We start from the raw sequence: 15,983 nt of genomic DNA, 5'->3' as shown, positions 1-15,983 counted from the left end.
TAACAATCATTGTTTTATGAGCTATTATTAAGTGGGGAAAAAAAAACATTTTGATAATGTTCCTTGTTGTAAAGCGTACTAAGGAAAAGCCACTTCCAAATCCTCCAGTATGTTGTATTGTATATTTGCTTTGAATTAGCTTCTGATGCTGGGTTCTTCCCTGCCCAGAGCTGAGGTGGCAAACATGGTGAAGGTGTTGCATGTTTGAGGAGTTGTGCAAACACAGCTCTCAGTGCTGTCCCTTGGGCTGAGCCTTGCAGGGTGTGGGTGCCACGTGCTGATGGAGGCACTGGGTACCTGGTACCTCTCTGTGTGCTGAGGGAGGCAGGACCACAGAATCAGGGATCAGTGAGGTTGGAAAAGACCTCCAGGCAAGCTGGGTCATTCAATCCAAGTTTTGATGGCCACCTTGTCATCCACACCACAGCACTGAGTGTCCAGTTGTTTCTTATCACTTCCAGGGGTGGGCACTCCACCCCTTCCCTGGGCACCCCATTCCAATGCCTGACAAGCCTTTTAGTCAAAGAAATTCTTCCTAATATCCACCCTGACCCTTCCCTAGTGCAGCTTACTGTCATTCCCTCTCCTTCTCGTTCCCTGGGAGCAGAGCCCAATCCCCTGGCTGTTCCTTGTGGCATTCACATTCTCTGAAAAATCCCTTCACCCAGGATTTTCTCCTGGGAAGTTGAGGAGCTTCAGAGAAAAAGGAAAACAAGTTTTTATCTCATTTGCTTCTCCTGTATTGTGCTCACATGTGGAATGCGTTTGGAGATTGTTTTATTGGTTTGCTGTGGGTTGTTTTCACTCTTTGGCCAATCAGTGCCAAGCTGTGTCCGGACTCTGGAAAGAGTCACGAGTTTTTCATTATGTTTTTAGCCTTCTGTAAGTATCCTTTCTGTATTCTTTAGTATAGTATAGTTTAGTATTCTTTAATATAATATGGTATCATAAAATAATAAATTAGCCTTCTGAGAACATGGAGTCAGATTCATCGTTCCTTCCTTCATTGGGGCAAATCCTGCAACACAATAGTCCCCTCCTGTTAGGGACTTGTGCAGAGCCAGAAGTTCCCTCTGAGCCTCCTTTTCTCCAGGCTGAGCCCCTTCCCAGCTCCCTCAGGTTCTCCAGACCCTTCCCAGCTCCATCCCTTCCCTGGACAGCTCCAACCCCTCCAGGGCTCTGTGGCCATGAAGGCCCAGAACCGGCCACAGCCCTCAAGGTGCGGCCTCACCATGCAAAGGCCACAGACAAATCAGGGCTCATTTGAAATTAATTCCTGTGTGTTCCCCTCTTGGAATCTTTCCTGTAGTGCTGCTGTAAAGTTATTGTTACCTCCCCAGCTGCCCTCCCAGGTTCCATTCCTGCTCTGTGGCCATGAAGGCCCAGAACTGGCGACAGCCATCAAGGTGCGGCCTCACCGTGCAAAGGCCACAGACAAGTCAGGGCTCATTTGAAGTCCAAATGAAATGCAAATGAAAAAAAACCAAAAAACCCCCCAAAAATTGGGAGATTAGTGTCTTCAAAAAATGGTATGTGAGGAAATGAGCTGCAGTGCAAAGGACCAAAACATGCCAAAACTAAGCTCACAGATGTTGCAAAAGCAGGGGAAAAAGTCAAGGAGGAAGGCACAACTTGGAGGGGAAGATATGAGGGACATAGCATGGATACTTAAAAAAAAAGAAAAAAGAAAAAAATCTTCCCCAAAGTCAAAGCTATCAAAAGGCAGGCCATATGCCATCAAGTGCAGGCACGTGCAGCAAAGCTTGCCAAAATTGATCCCCGCTGAAGTCCAAAACAGAAAAGATGGACTTAGAAACACTCTGGAATGGAGATACCATCAAAGGAAATTGCAATTGGAGGAGGAAAGAAAAGAAATTTGGGAAATTTAGTGACTACACGAAAATGGACTGGGATTATATCAGGCGCAGTGCAAAGGACCAAACCAGGCCAAAACAAAGCTCACAGATGTTGCAAAAGCAGGGGAAAAAAATCAGAGGAAGACACAACATGAAGGGGAAGATATGAGGGACATGGCATGGATACTTTAAAAAAAAAAAAAAGAAAAAGAAAAAAATCTTTCCCGAAGTCAAAGACATCAAAAGGCATGGCATGCCATCAAGGGCAGGGACATACACTAAAGATTCCTCTATTGGTCCCCATTGAAATCGCAAGATTCCCTTCCCGAAAGGAAATTTCCTTTCGGGAAGGGAAACAGAATCTTGTAAACCCGAAAAGAAAGGCTTACAGGCACTCTGGAATGGAGATGGCTCATGTGAAATCAATTCCTGGGTGTTTCCCCCTTTGGAACCCTCCCTGTGCTGCTTTGGGGAGTTATTTTTACCTCCCCAGCTGCCCTCCTGGGTTCCATTCCTGCTGAAGCCTGAAGGAAAAGGCTTCCAGTGGTTCCAGTGGTGCAGGGCACAGCGGGGCAGTTGTGTGGTGACAGCACAGTCTGGTTTTTGTACCTCACCAAAACACCTCTAGTGGGCCTTTTCCATCCACTCTGTTAACATCTGCGTAGCTTAAAATCAAGATTCAAACCCCAACCTTGAGGGGTTTAAATTGGAGATAAAAAAAAGAGATTAAGTGTTGTTACTATGATATTTTTTGAAAATTTTTCGTTGCCCAGGATTTTTTCCTGGGAAGCTGAGAAGCCTCAGAGAGGAATACAACCAATAATTATCTGATTGTTGCTTTTGTATTTGTTGCTTTGGAATGTGGCTTGGACATTGTTTACCAGCAGGTGAATGTTTGATTGGTTCTGTGTGAATTGTTTTAATTTAATGACCAATCATGGTCTAGGTTTGTCAAGGTTTTGAGGAATTACAGGGTTTTATTATTTATTCTTGTTAAACCTTCTGTTTTATCTTTTTTCTTTCTTTAATGTAGTTTTAGTATAGCATTTTTAAATATAATATAATAATAAATCAGCTTTCTGGAAACAAGAAAGCAGATTCTCATCTCTCACCTCGTCCTAGAAACCCTCACAAGCACCACAAAGTGTGAAGAAAATACTGTTGCAGAAATTGTTGAAAAACAGTGCAAGGATATTTTTTGTATGAAAAAAGGAACATTTTTTATAAGTAACTACCCTTTTTTCCTTCCCTGTGCATGTTTAGTTTTTTAATTATTATGCACTTTAATGCCCCACAGAGACAGGCATCATTGCTCAAGGCTTTATCTCAGCAATTTGCTTATCATGAATGCAATTACTAGGAATAGAAATCATCTTATCCAAGATACTTGGATCTTAGCAGGATGCTTGGCATGTTGTTTGCAAAAATTTTGTCTCCTTTTTTTGGGATCTGGCAGACTGGTAGGGGATTATACTCAGTATTCCAGTTCTTGCCTATAAAAAAAAAGCCACAATTTTCATTGTCATAAAAGACTCAGTCACATTTGATCTTGAGTGTCCCTTTTTGACTATCAATGCAAAAGGCATTTAGGGATGTTCTGTGAAATGAGGCCAAGCTGAGATTTCTAGGGAGATTGAGGGGAGAATTTGGCCTTTGGGTGACTCCTGAAACTTTCCAGTAGGAGTAGTTCTGCAGTAATGTCATTAGAGTGTCCTCAAGCCCCTGGACAGGATTAGCACTCACTTGTTTCAAGCACTGCAAAAATAGAAACTTAAGTGGAAGGCCAAAAAAAAAGCTCCCAAAAGCAAATGAAAAATCCCCCAAATGTTTCTGTCCCAAGAATTTATTGCCCAAATTGCCAAGTAGGAATAGTGGATGAGCAAGAGATCTGATTTGTCTTTGTATGATGGGACTCCTTGAGAGATGTTCATATAAAGGAATCTCTTAACTTTACCTGGAAGCAGAGGCTGAAGGGATGATCTGCTTGCTGAGGCTGTTTGAGGCAGATCTGCATTCATTTTCCTGCTCTGCTCCAGATTTCTGTACCATTTTTACTGTGATGGGATTCAGCTCACACACCCTGAGCTGCTGGGGAGCCAGTCAGAAAGGGTGCATGAATGAAGAGAGGAGAATTTATCTCCTGCTTTGAAAGGGAGGATGGATCAGCTCCTGATTGTGCTGATCCCCTCCCTGTCCGCTCCTGAGGGAGCAGCAAATATCCCATGTCCAGCTCCATAACCCCATCCACCTTTTAGACAGCTAAAAGCAAGAGAAAGAAGCCCATAACTAGCCCCATGTGGAAATTTGGCCCTTGTGAAAGTGGCACTTGTCATTAGTTACGGGTTTGTTAAAAGTTGGGAGATGCTCACAGAAAAGGGAAGATAAGGGAAATGATTGTCTTACTACTTTTTGGTGGAGAGTTGGCAGTGAAATGCAGATGTGTGAGTGGAGGCTGGAGGAGCCATTGGCTCTCATGGTGTGTGACCAGGGGCCCTGCTGACACTGCAGGGGTCACTGAGGCAGGATGAGATACTGAAACACAAATATTCATCTCCTTGGGGTCTGTTTTGTCCTCTCTCTGTGGTGTGGAGGGGTGGCTGATGGCTCTTTTTGTTTTGTCCTCCTGCAGGTTACTCTGGCCAGGACTTTGACTGGGCAGACTACCAGAAGCAGTGTGGAGCTGAGGCAGCACCTCACCTGTGCTTTAGAAATGTAAGTTCTTCCTTTTGCTCCTGTCCAGCCATGTGAAACAAAACAGCTTGCACAGAAAAAATGCTGCAAGGGCTTTGAGGGGTTCTTCCAGAGCACCATGAGGATGCCTTAGGAAGGAAACTGGGGAAATCTTCCAGGTCTTCAACCCTAAAGAGAAAAAACTTATTTTAGTCTTGTCTTTATCTGTAATTATCCTGCTCTTCATCCCCTCTCTGGTTTTGTGCAGCACTATAAGGATCTCATCTGGTTATTGCTATTAATTCAAGTGCTACTAAAAATAATTCAGGTAAAGAAATTGCAGAGTATCATTTGTCCCTTTTTACATTTTAGGTGTTCTCTCTGTATCCCAGGGATACAGGAAACCAAACCACATGTATTAAAATGCTAAATGTTGAAAATGTAGGAGAAGATGATTAACCCTCATGAATGCTCTGGTCCTTGGGACAGTTCATGTCCTTCCTTGATGTAGCAGCAGTGATGTGAGAGTGATAGATGCCATTAAGATTCACAGCTTTTGAAATAATCTTTTGCAGGCTGTTTTATGGCAGTGACAGTCCTGTGTGGCTTGATCTGACATCAGTCTGATTCATTGCTTGGGGAAAGGCAGATGCAGCCTTCTGCCTTTCCCAGCAACCTGGTGCTCTCCTTCAGTGCCCATCAGCTGATGGAGGTTGAGATCCCATCAGTAACTGAAAATACTCCTGATGGTGGTACCTAAATGTTAGTGGTGCACCTAAAATGAGCACAGAAAACTTTGCAAAATGAAGTGATGTGGTGAATGATGGACAGACAGGTTTCTGTAGGATTGTTACAGCTTTTCACTGGGCTCAGAAGTCACAGGACTGAGGGATGTGGTGTTTATGGATAGCAGAATGGAGACAGGCAGCAGCTCTGGTTTTCCATGGCCTTCCTCATCTGTGGTGGCCTAGGGGCAGCCTGGCTTGGAAGCTTTGATGGTGAATTAGTCAATTTTTTATTGATGAACTCACAGTACCATGAACAGAGTCTGACTTGGGAGTCAAACCAGGGTAAGGATTTCTTTGCCCCATAAAGGCCCTTTTCCTGAAGGGACTTAAAGCAAAGATTTCCAGCAGTCCTGAGGGAAGCTGCATCACACAAATACAGTGGGGCTGTTTTTACATTTCTCTTCTGCAAGCATCCCTACCTTTTCTTTATATCTCTTAATTTTGCCAAGTAGTGAATCTCTTCTCTCAGCAGTGGCAGCCTTGAGAAAAGTCTCTGCATAATATCCTCTAAGATTAAGTCAGGTCTGGGCATTTTTTGGTCCTTTTTTTTTTTAAGGAAACATTCACCAGATGAACATGTGTCTCTTATTCTTCCACTCTCAATAACACAATTCTTTTCAGAGGGAACTGCTCTGCTGTCACTTGTGCAGCCTCCTGTCTGGCTGATCCCCTTGAATTGTGGCTGTGAGGGGCTCTTTGATGGAAGCTTTTTTTGCATCTCCCACCTCGTGCAGCCAGACGTGGTGCTGGCAGTGGAGGTGCTGAAGCTGTTTCCCCAGGAGGGATTTTTAACAAGGAGAGGCAGTTATGGAATGGATTGACGTGCCCAAATGCTTAGTAAAATAAACTCCACCTAACTGTTTTGCCATTGATTTTGTATAAATGAGCCTCCAGCACTGAACTGCAATGAAAGGAGCCAGGGTGATGATAAATGGCATTTCCTTGTTAGGCAACATAAAAGGCATTTAAACAAACTCAGCCTGCATTCCTGCAGCCCTGGCCATTAGCAGCCTTTGCAGGGTGAAGCTGATCTGGGTGCTGAGCAAGGCAGTCCAAGGTGTGCTTGAGAGTAGCAGCCTGTTCTAGGATGGAAAAGAGACCAAAGCCATGAGTTTTTAGTCTCTCAGAGAGCTCTCAGCGGTTGTTCAAGGTGAAGTGCCCATGGTCCTTGGTGTTGTATCAATAGGAGAAGGGTTGAATTTGAGCCTGGCTTCCAGGATGAGGGTTTGGTGTCATTTTGAGTTAGTGGCAATTATTACCCATCCTAATTATTATTAGTAAAAACTCTTATCTCAGAGAGGGAACCCTTTCTGTGCTACTGTGTGCAGAGAGATGCAGAGCAGGTGGAACAGAGGGGAGGGAAATCCAAGGAGAGGAAGCCCTGGTATGGACACAGGTGTTGCATTAGTGTGTTTGCAGGGACAGTGAGGGGGAGATACTGGGAAGGGACTGAGAATAAGTGACAGGAGGGGACACTGGAAGGAACAGTGGCAATGGGCACAACTGGATCCATCTTCACTCCAGCCAATGTACCTGAAAGCCTTGTTCACTGAGCTTAAAATAGAATCACAGGATGGTTTGGGTTGGAAGGGTCATTAAAGACTGTCTAGTTCCACTCCCCCCATCCCATGGGCACTGCTGCTACCCACTAGATTGGTTGCTCAGAGGTCCATCCATGAAAAATCCATGAAGTAAAGCATTCTTGAAAAGGTTACTCAGATATCTTCAGCTTCAGTCAGCTTGGGTGACTGCATGCTTGAAGAGGTTTCTCTGATCTCAAGCAAGATGGTTTTTTGCTTTATAAAGTTTCTCCTAGCAAGGTGAGAGATTCTTAAGCACAGGAGTTCTGGGAACCCTCTGGGTAGTATCACATTAACAGAAAATGCATAATTGGCAAACATTCAGGCATCCTTGGAGCTGATGTGGAGCAACCTCCTCCCAGTCCCCTAGGAGTCAGGAATAGAACATGACATGCATTTCATCACTGAGTTTTCCAGTTGGTGCAAACCTGCTCCTGCATGGGCTCCTCTCTCCAGGGTCCCAGCCTCTTCTGGGTATCCATCTTCTGTGACAGGGATACTCAGGGGCAGCAGTCTCCACCCCCACGTGCTGCAGGGGCACAGCTGCCTCACCCTGGGCTGCACCAGCACGGCTCTGATTTGGCTCTGGATGCCTTTGCATTCTGCAGGGTATCCTGCCCTTCCAGCAGAAAGCAAACCATGCTAAATTTATGCTTCCCAGCAGACAGTCTGGGTGAAGTTGTGCAGTGCTGCAGTGCCATGTTTCAGCATTGTCTCTTGCCTCTTTCAGACATCCTTCAGCCGTGGCTTCACCAAGAACATGAAGCTGGAGGCAGTGAACCCCAGGAACCCTGCAGAGATTTGTGTGGCTTCCATCACCTCAGTGAAAGGACGGCTGATGTGGCTGCACCTGGAAGGTACATGCCCTAAAGGCTGCTGGTGTTTGTCTGCCTCACTCACTCACTCACTCACTCACTCACTCACTCACTCACTCACTCACTCACTCACTCACTCACTCACTCACTCAATTTTGTCCTTCATCCTCTGCACAAAATTGCTCTCTCCAGCTTTTCAATTTTATACACATTGACCACTTATGTTTTATGAGGAATTACATTTACCTGCTCTTTCTCTGGGGGAGCTGCAAGTTCCTCCACCCTTCCATCCACATGGTCTTTATCACCATGATGACACCCTCCTCCCTGCCATCATCATACACCTTCATCCTAGGAATAGAAATTTTCCTCACTTGTGCAGCAGAGACTTCTATAGCAGTTCCCAACCTGACAGTTTGTACAGGAGGAGAGGTCTCTAATCAAAGCCCTAAAGTTGGTAAAAACATTGCCAGGTAACCCAAAGGATTATAGTTCCTCCCAAGTGTTTGCCTTTGGTAGAGCTGTGTGCAATGGCAGGTTTTGGTTTTTAACTCAGAGGTGATTGTTTGCCTTCTAGCTCAAGGTAGCAAAAGCTTTTCTGGAGCCTGGTCTGGACACAGGGCAAATATTATTTTTTAATTGCTGGAATCAACAATTGTTTTAAATTTCATTCCTACTAAGGCTGCTGTTGAATTTACATCTATCTGATGAAGGACTTTGTCCCATTTTGGCAGCTTCTTTTCTTAAATGACCAGGTGTCTTCACTTGTATGTGCCAAAGATGTAGATAGATGCAGGAAGAGGGCAACACACTCCCACGTTGCTTCCTTCCCTCATCTCTTTCTTCCTGCCTTTTACTCTTTTAATTTCTTAAAGGATGTTTTTTTACAACTTACCATAAAAAAGCCCTGTGTACATCTACTTTCTTTTGAGTTCTGATATATAGATGCTTTAAGCTTGGTTTATATCTCAGTACCAGGAATTGAATGATCTGTTGTAAACAGAAAAGATGCAAAAGACTGCAGAAAACAGAAAGAAATCTTTGCTGCTCTAGGAATACATCACTACAGTATGCACAGTGTTATGCAAAAAGCAGGCATTAAAAAAACCCCACAGCCAACTGCTTGCAGAGTTGTAAAATAAATGTGGCTTGAAGTGAGGCATGGGTTTTTTTGACTCCATTAATATAGTGTTGTTTCTGACTGATTCTTTATATTCTGGAAGCAGCAAGGCTGCCCAGCTTCCACAGGATCCCATCACTGAAGACCTCGGGTCTCACCATTTATCACAGGCACCTCTGCAGCTTTCATTGTTGCCCTCCCCATTTCCCAGTTGGACAGCCCAGGCTGCAGCCATAAACCAGGAGCACAGGAGTTAAGCAGGGCTGAGTTAGACATGGGGGAGCACTGTGTGATAAATCACACTTTGTACAGTAGCAAAACCCTAAACTCGAAGGCGAGCGTTTAATGAGCAGCAGTGCGCTTCCCCCGTGGTGGAGGAGCAGCTCAGGACTGATGGGATGCTCTGTGCTCTCTGCTACTTTATTACTCATCATCTGCATTGTTAATTTTTACTGGTTCATTTTAGATTTTAGAGCTTGAAGCTTTCTGCTGTGAATTTATACAAGTAATAGTGCACGCTCCCTGCACAGCCCAGGAATTTGAGGAAAACCCTTTTGGTTAATCACTTCTCCAGGGAGGTTTCCTGTAATTTCCTCTTTTACAGTTTTCTGGAGTTGCTGCTCTGTTCTACCCATCCTGTAAAATTCATGGTAGACATTTTCCTCACCCTGTTTCCAGTTTCCTTGTTTTCCCTTTAACCTCCCAATTCCCATGGACATTTCTTGCTCTGAGAAGAGAACGGCATAAAACGCAACAGATGAAACTAATGAGTCTCAGAAAAGCTTGTTTTCCACCCCTGTGAGTGAGGCCAGAGGAAGCAGTGAGATGTTGGAAGTGGAAAGCAGGGTTATCAATTGCCAGAGGGCAGAAGCAGTGCCAAGGAGGACAGAGGAGCTGTGAATATGTCTTGCAAGAGGAACAAAAGTGTTGCTGGAGAACAGGCATTGTGCTGCTTTCTTGCTCCTCAGGGTGGCTGCAGCTGTAAACTTCAGAAGCAGAATGTTCCTAGAACCATTTTGGTTGGAAAAGACCCTTCATGTCTCATTTGTTGTTGCTTGTAAGCAGTTAAGTACATTTCATCTGGTTACTTTATAATAATTTGGAATTGTAGAATAATTAGGTTGGAAAGGACCTCTAAAATAATTGAGTCTGTTTTGTCAGAAGAACACCATTACAATAATGAAGTAATTGGTTTTCTCAGACCACTGGTGACGTTTCAGTGGGGGCTGTGTTGATTTCTTGCTGTGTTTAGGGCTTGATCCATGGCTTGCTCACTGTCTGCATGTCTTGCCATTGATCCCTGACTTGCTCACTGTGTGCATGCCTTGCCACTGACTCACTGTTGTCACATGGGCTCCTTGCCTGGATTTGTGTCAGGTGGAAATGGAACTCCCCACTGGAGCTTTCATCGGGTTCAAACTGAGCAGTGACCACGAGGTATTATCTCGTGGAGGGAAATGGTTTTTCAGGGAATTTCAGCTGCTGAAATCTTGTGTTCAGCAAGTTGTGTCCTTCCCCTATACCTTCATCCCATTCTCTTCCTCACATACCAGTATGTATTTTCAGTGGATAGTGCATGAACATGATGATGCAGGGCTCAGGAAACACCATGAGGACATCCTTGGATCTACACAGACATCATAATTGCATTTTTTTTCATTATTTCCTCCAGCAGTGTGCACCTATTTCCCTGCCTCCTTTGAGGAGGAGGCTTTTTTCTGCAGCCACAGTCTCAGAGCAGCAGGTTCATTACTGATCCAAATGTTGCACCTCAGCCTCAGTGCTGTTCCCATCTCAAAGTTCAATTATTGTTTCAATTACACCACAAGCCCTTGATGAACACACGTTAGTGAGAAGCTCCCTGTAGTCCTCTGGCTGTGCACAGTCAAACACTTGCTGCCTTTAGCAGGAGGCAAAGATGTTTTAACAGATGCCAAGGCAAGGGTGATGCAGGGGAAACTGCTGATCCTTTGGTCCCTTGCATTAGGAGATCACCCCATGCTGGTGCTGGAGCTGTCTGTCCTGGGGTGGAATTGGCAGAGGGAGGAGAAGTTGCTGGCCCAGCTGTACCAGCAACTTGAATTGGAGTAGTTAAATGTGCCTTGACTCAGGACACAAGAGTTGTTTTAGAAAGAACTCAAAGCCAGCAGGAATATCTTAATTGGACTTTGAGTGGAAATAAGGTTAATTAGGAAAAAGAGTAGGAAAATTTTCCTTCGCTGAAGGGGTGGTGAGGCATTGGAACAGGTTTCCCAGGGCAGTGGAGGAATAATTGTCTCTGGAAGTGTTCAAAAGTCATGTAGATGTGGTGCTGAGAGACATGGGTTAGTGATGGGTTAGTGGTTGGGCTTGATGATCTTGGAGGTCTTTTCCAACCTAAATAATTCATTTGTTCTGTGAATGGGACCCACATCAATGAAGAAAGGAGGTTGTCTTTTAAAACAGCTGTGATAACCAAATTGGAAGATAATTGCTTTAACTAGAGACTTCAGGTGAAGTTTTGGAGTCAGCATTGTGCCGTAGACCTTGGTGATTGTGCCCCACTTGGGATTTTCTTACTGCTTCTGTCCTGTTGGGTGACCAGCTCTTGCTTCCTGTGAGGAACCCTAGGAGAATTCAGGGCACTTCTGGACAGAGGAGTGGCCACCTCTCACCCTTAAAAAATGGGACTCAAGGGCAGAGCTGCACAAAAAAGCTTCAGGGAAGCACTGGAACATCAAAGCCACTCTCTCACATTAGCTACCAACCTGGGAAAGCCTGGATGCACTCTCCTGCCGTTAAGAGCAAGCATTCAACACATCCTTCTAACTCAGATATGCAACATCACAAAATATCCAGGGGTCAGCCAGGCTGTCTGGTTGAGGGAAGTTACATATATTTAACCTCCCTGGCTTTTGGCTGCTTCACTGCACACCCTCAAAGTGCTCTTAATGGGGTTTTCCTCTGAACCACGTTGCACTGTAAATGCAGCAGCCCCATCCTTGCTGTCTGGGCAGAGCTGAAGATGAAATGGTGCCTGATTTGGGTGCAGGGAAGCAGATTTATTTTTACATGTTCCATCATTTGCTTCCCCAGGCTTGTGATGGATGCTTGGATGGCTCTGAGCTTGGTGTTCCCATGCCTAAATCCCATTGTAAATTTGTGTTTGTAGGTTCACAGATGCCCTCTCCAGAGTACATTGTTGATGTGGAGTCCATGGACATTTTCCCTGTTGGCTGGTGTGAAGCAAATGCTTATAACCTCACCCCACCACACAAAGCTGTTTGTAAGTACATGGAGACCTGAGAAGTGCAGATGATATCAGGGATTTTTCCTAAGGTCTCTAATCCCCTTTTTGACACTATCAACCTACCCAGCAGACCAATAACCAGGCTATTTACAGTACACAATCAAGTGTACTGCAATAAATCATAATAAATCTAATTAGTGACCAGACTGGAATTATGCAGTTTGGATTTTTCTCTGTGATCAGCCCCTTCAAAAATGGGAGTTGTCTGTGATGGAGAAGGCTGTTCCATGGTTTGGGATGGCAGAGGGGGTTGTGGGTTTGCAGAGGGGTTGTTGGTCAGTGGGGTTGTCAGAGGGAAGCCAGGTTTTGTTGTGCTGAGCCAGGTTCACTCAGGCAACTGAGTGGATTGGGGACAAAGACCTCAAATTGAAAAAAAACCAAAACCATAAAATGTCAGGTGCAATGGACAGACAGAGGCCATCCAGATGCCCCTTTCCAAAACAGGATCTGCTTCATTTAAATAGAGAAATAATTGCTGCCATTCTGTGATGGAATTTCTGCCCTTTCCCAGGGTATGTATCCTTTATTTCACTGCCCTTGCCAGCTCAGAGATTTTCCTTGTGTTCAGTTTAAATCCCCCCACAGCACAATTAAGCCCACAGTGTTTTGTCCTGCCTCCAGTGCATATTAAGACAAATTTCTTTCCTTTCTATTTGCATTTGAGGGCATTTCATGAGAACTCAGTGGCTTGGTGCTGCTCTCCTGTTCCAACATATCCAATCTCAAGCCACCAGGTGAAAAATTTGCCTCACTGTTTATATTAATTAACATCTGAAAGGCAAATTTTAAAATGTATCATCCCTTTCAAAGAGTTAAATATGCTTAAGTTAAAAATCAGGCAGCCAGAGCCTAATTTAGGAGAATACTGCTATGGCAACATTATGCAGCCTTATCACAAGTTATTGCTGGGGATAAATTATGCTGGAGGTAATCATGCTTGTAAAATGTAATCTTATCCATATGTGTTTCTGTATGGAAAAATATTTGTGTTTTTATTTTAATTTTTTTCTTTTATGCTGATCCCATAAAACACAATATTAGCATTCCAGAGGAAAGATTAAATGTATTATTACATCCTTAAAGTAGGTTTTAATGATGTAGTGACTTACTTAAAAAATACCAAGAAAAGATGGTGATAGTAATTAAGTACCATTTCATTGTGTTCAAAGTCATTTTATAGTCAGTGCATTTACACAGCTTTTTATGCATTCTGGGTGTACTTAACAGGACAGGAGGGGACAAAATTATTTTTTTCTTTCTTGCTTCATTTTTGCAGTGCGAAGGAAGAGGAGAATTGCAGTTGTGCAGCCAGAAAAACAGTAAGTTGGTTTTGGTTTTTTTTGTTATTTAAGGTGGTGTTTTCACAGGAATGCATCAGGTCTTCCAGGGGGGATAATACACAGCAGCTGTGTGGCTCAGTAACTACTGCTCAGATACTGCAGCACAGCCAGCAAGAGGATTCTTTTAAGGCTGAAATATTTGTTAGCATATTAGAAAGTCTCTGTAACAGCCATTTTTTGTTGGCTGGGGCTGTACAGCCCCTGTCTGATGGCCAGCAAGGGATGCTTAGGGAAGATGGACATATACCAAGAGGGCATTTCCCTGTCTAGCTCTTGCAGTTTGTAGAAACTTGAATTTAAGGGGTTTAAGGGAGATATTTGGAGCCTGGGGGTCTAAAGCTGACACATCAGAGTATATTTTCAGAGAAGGGGTGGATCTGGCTCCTTCATCTGCAATACCCTGGTCTGTGATCAGCCATGGGGAAGTGGAATTGTGTTGGAGATACCTCTGTTCCCCATCCCAGGTGCTGCTGGTGTAGCTTTTGGTCCAGCCCGGGGACTGGTTCTGGCCCTTTGTCCTGTCTGATGCTATTAAATACACCAAATACTCTATTAAATACACCCCATTCTTCTCTTAACAGGTTACCATCCACAGTGCCTGTTGAGAAAATACCTCATGACCTCTGCCCAGTTCCTCAGCTAGACACAACAGGTAAGGATCCTTATGTCAAAGACCCATGTCCTGTGTGGAAGGGGAGGACCCCAAAAAGGCAGTGAGTTCCAATAGGGGTGGGGAGATGGAACCACATCCTCAGGGGGTGTAAGGTGGAGTGAACCCACCTGATGTACAGCAGGTGAGGATCTGGTTCTCCACATGTCCTGCTGGGGCTATCAGAGTTCCCCTGGAGCTTGCCCAGTTGATATGATGATATTAAGGCAAGGCTAATGAATCTCTCTGGCGGAGATGGGTGCAGGTTGTTAATTGACACTGATGAAATTGGGTACAGCAGGACCTGATGGGTCCCCTCTGTTATGTCAGGACTGTGTGGTGTGGCTGCTGCTTCTGCTAAAGGCAAATTCCTCTCTCCTTTAGCAGAGGCAAGAGGCTCTGAGTGCAATATTCATCCAATTAATGGTGTAAACCTAGCAGCAGGGACAGGATTTAACTCACTTGATTTCAGCAGGCTGTGGGACACATGTTGGCATTGCAGCCAACACCCCATTACAACCAAATGGGGAGAATCAGGGTCCTTTTGGGTATGATAACCAAAAAAAGTGGATAACCACTTGGAAGGCATGTGAACCACATCTAGAAGTTCCCATTTCTCTCCATGGTCTATAGAGGAGCCCAGAGTAATTAGCCCAGACAAGGAAAACTGCTCTGTAGACCCATGTTGGGTCAGGGAATGGCACTGCAGGACTTGTGGGGGTGGACAAGAGCTGAAGAGGAGTTTCTAAAGCTCTTTCACTGAGAGAATGTTCTCCCTGAGCTGCCCCCCTGTCTGTGAGGCTCAGCCCATGCATCCCCTCCTGGCAGGTTGCAGTGAGGTGCTTGTGTCCCCCTGCAGTGTGAGTTCTGGGAGAGCCCTGGCTCATGTCATGGATTAACTCCTTTCCCAGTCCTCCTTTCAGCAGACAAATCAGTCACTATCAAAACCACTTCATTTTCCCATGCTGGATGGATTTGAATAGCAGAGACTTCCCTACCCTCTATCCCAGGGCAGAATTTTGTTCCTCCTTGTTGCTCCTCCCCTTCTTCCCACATCCAGGAGGAAGAAGTGTGGAAAATAGAAAAATACAAACTTCCACAGGCACAGGATGGTTTAATTTGCAGCCTTGGAAGAAGCTTGAATTGATGTAAAAATAAAATATACAGACATTAAACAGAAAAATTATAAACTTACATTTCTATAGTTATAAGTAAGAATATGCCTTAAGTAAGTGAGAAACTGTATTGATAAGATAGTGAAGGGTTTATAATGTAAGGGTGTAATTATATACAATAAGCTAAGAGTTTAGAAGTTATAATAAAAGTATGTGTGTGTACTATGTGATTGTAACCCATTAGATGAAAGTGTATACACATTACAGTAGAAGTAAAGGTGATAAGTTAGAAAAACAAAATAAACTTTGTGGCAGCTATCCATTAGATTAGAAAGTCATATATTCTCTTGTAATGAAAAACTTGAGACCATTTTGAGCTACAGCTGACTACTTACTCTCTTAAATCTCACACACTCTAAGACTAATGTTTATTTGAATAATAGATAATTTTTAAACCAACTGTAGTCCCATCTCTTCAATTAAAACAATGATAATAATACAGAAATGCCCTTGAGTTTTTGGTATAAGAGTGCTGCAGGCACCTCACTGCTGCTTTCTCCTTGCAGGCACCATCAATGGGAGGTACTGCTGCCCCCAGCTCTACATCAACCACCGCTGCTTCTCAGGTCCTTATTTAAACAAAGGCAGGATTGCAGAGCTACCTCAGTCTGTGGGGCCTGGCAAGTGTGTGCTGGTCCTCAAGGAGGTATGGCCCAGCTCTCTTTTGGGGGGGTTTCAGAGGAAAGTATAGGTCGCGGCTT

The 15,983-nt window shown here is 44.2% G+C and overlaps 1 protein-coding gene across 2 annotated transcripts in view; it reads left to right on the top strand.

Annotated features, from left to right (window-relative positions):
• Positions 1 to 15,983, top strand: part of SFMBT2 (Scm like with four mbt domains 2) — a 116,341-nt gene that overhangs the window by 74,374 nt on the left and 25,984 nt on the right. For both annotated transcript variants that reach the window (XM_063153687.1, XM_063153688.1), the window contains 6 exons: positions 4,486 to 4,568; positions 7,625 to 7,751; positions 11,981 to 12,094; positions 13,395 to 13,437; positions 14,040 to 14,110; positions 15,789 to 15,928. In XM_063153687.1, coding sequence (XP_063009757.1) covers positions 4,486 to 4,568; positions 7,625 to 7,751; positions 11,981 to 12,094; positions 13,395 to 13,437; positions 14,040 to 14,110; positions 15,789 to 15,928 — 578 coding nt within the window. The remainder of the gene's footprint in view (positions 1 to 4,485; positions 4,569 to 7,624; positions 7,752 to 11,980; positions 12,095 to 13,394; positions 13,438 to 14,039; positions 14,111 to 15,788; positions 15,929 to 15,983) is intronic.

This window comes from Melospiza melodia, chromosome 4, assembly GCF_035770615.1.
Source record: "Melospiza melodia melodia isolate bMelMel2 chromosome 4, bMelMel2.pri, whole genome shotgun sequence".
NCBI classification, from domain to species: Eukaryota; Metazoa; Chordata; class Aves; order Passeriformes; family Passerellidae; genus Melospiza; species Melospiza melodia.
The sequence above is the reverse complement of the archived record's forward strand: the minus strand, read 5'-3'. Positions and strand labels throughout refer to the sequence as shown.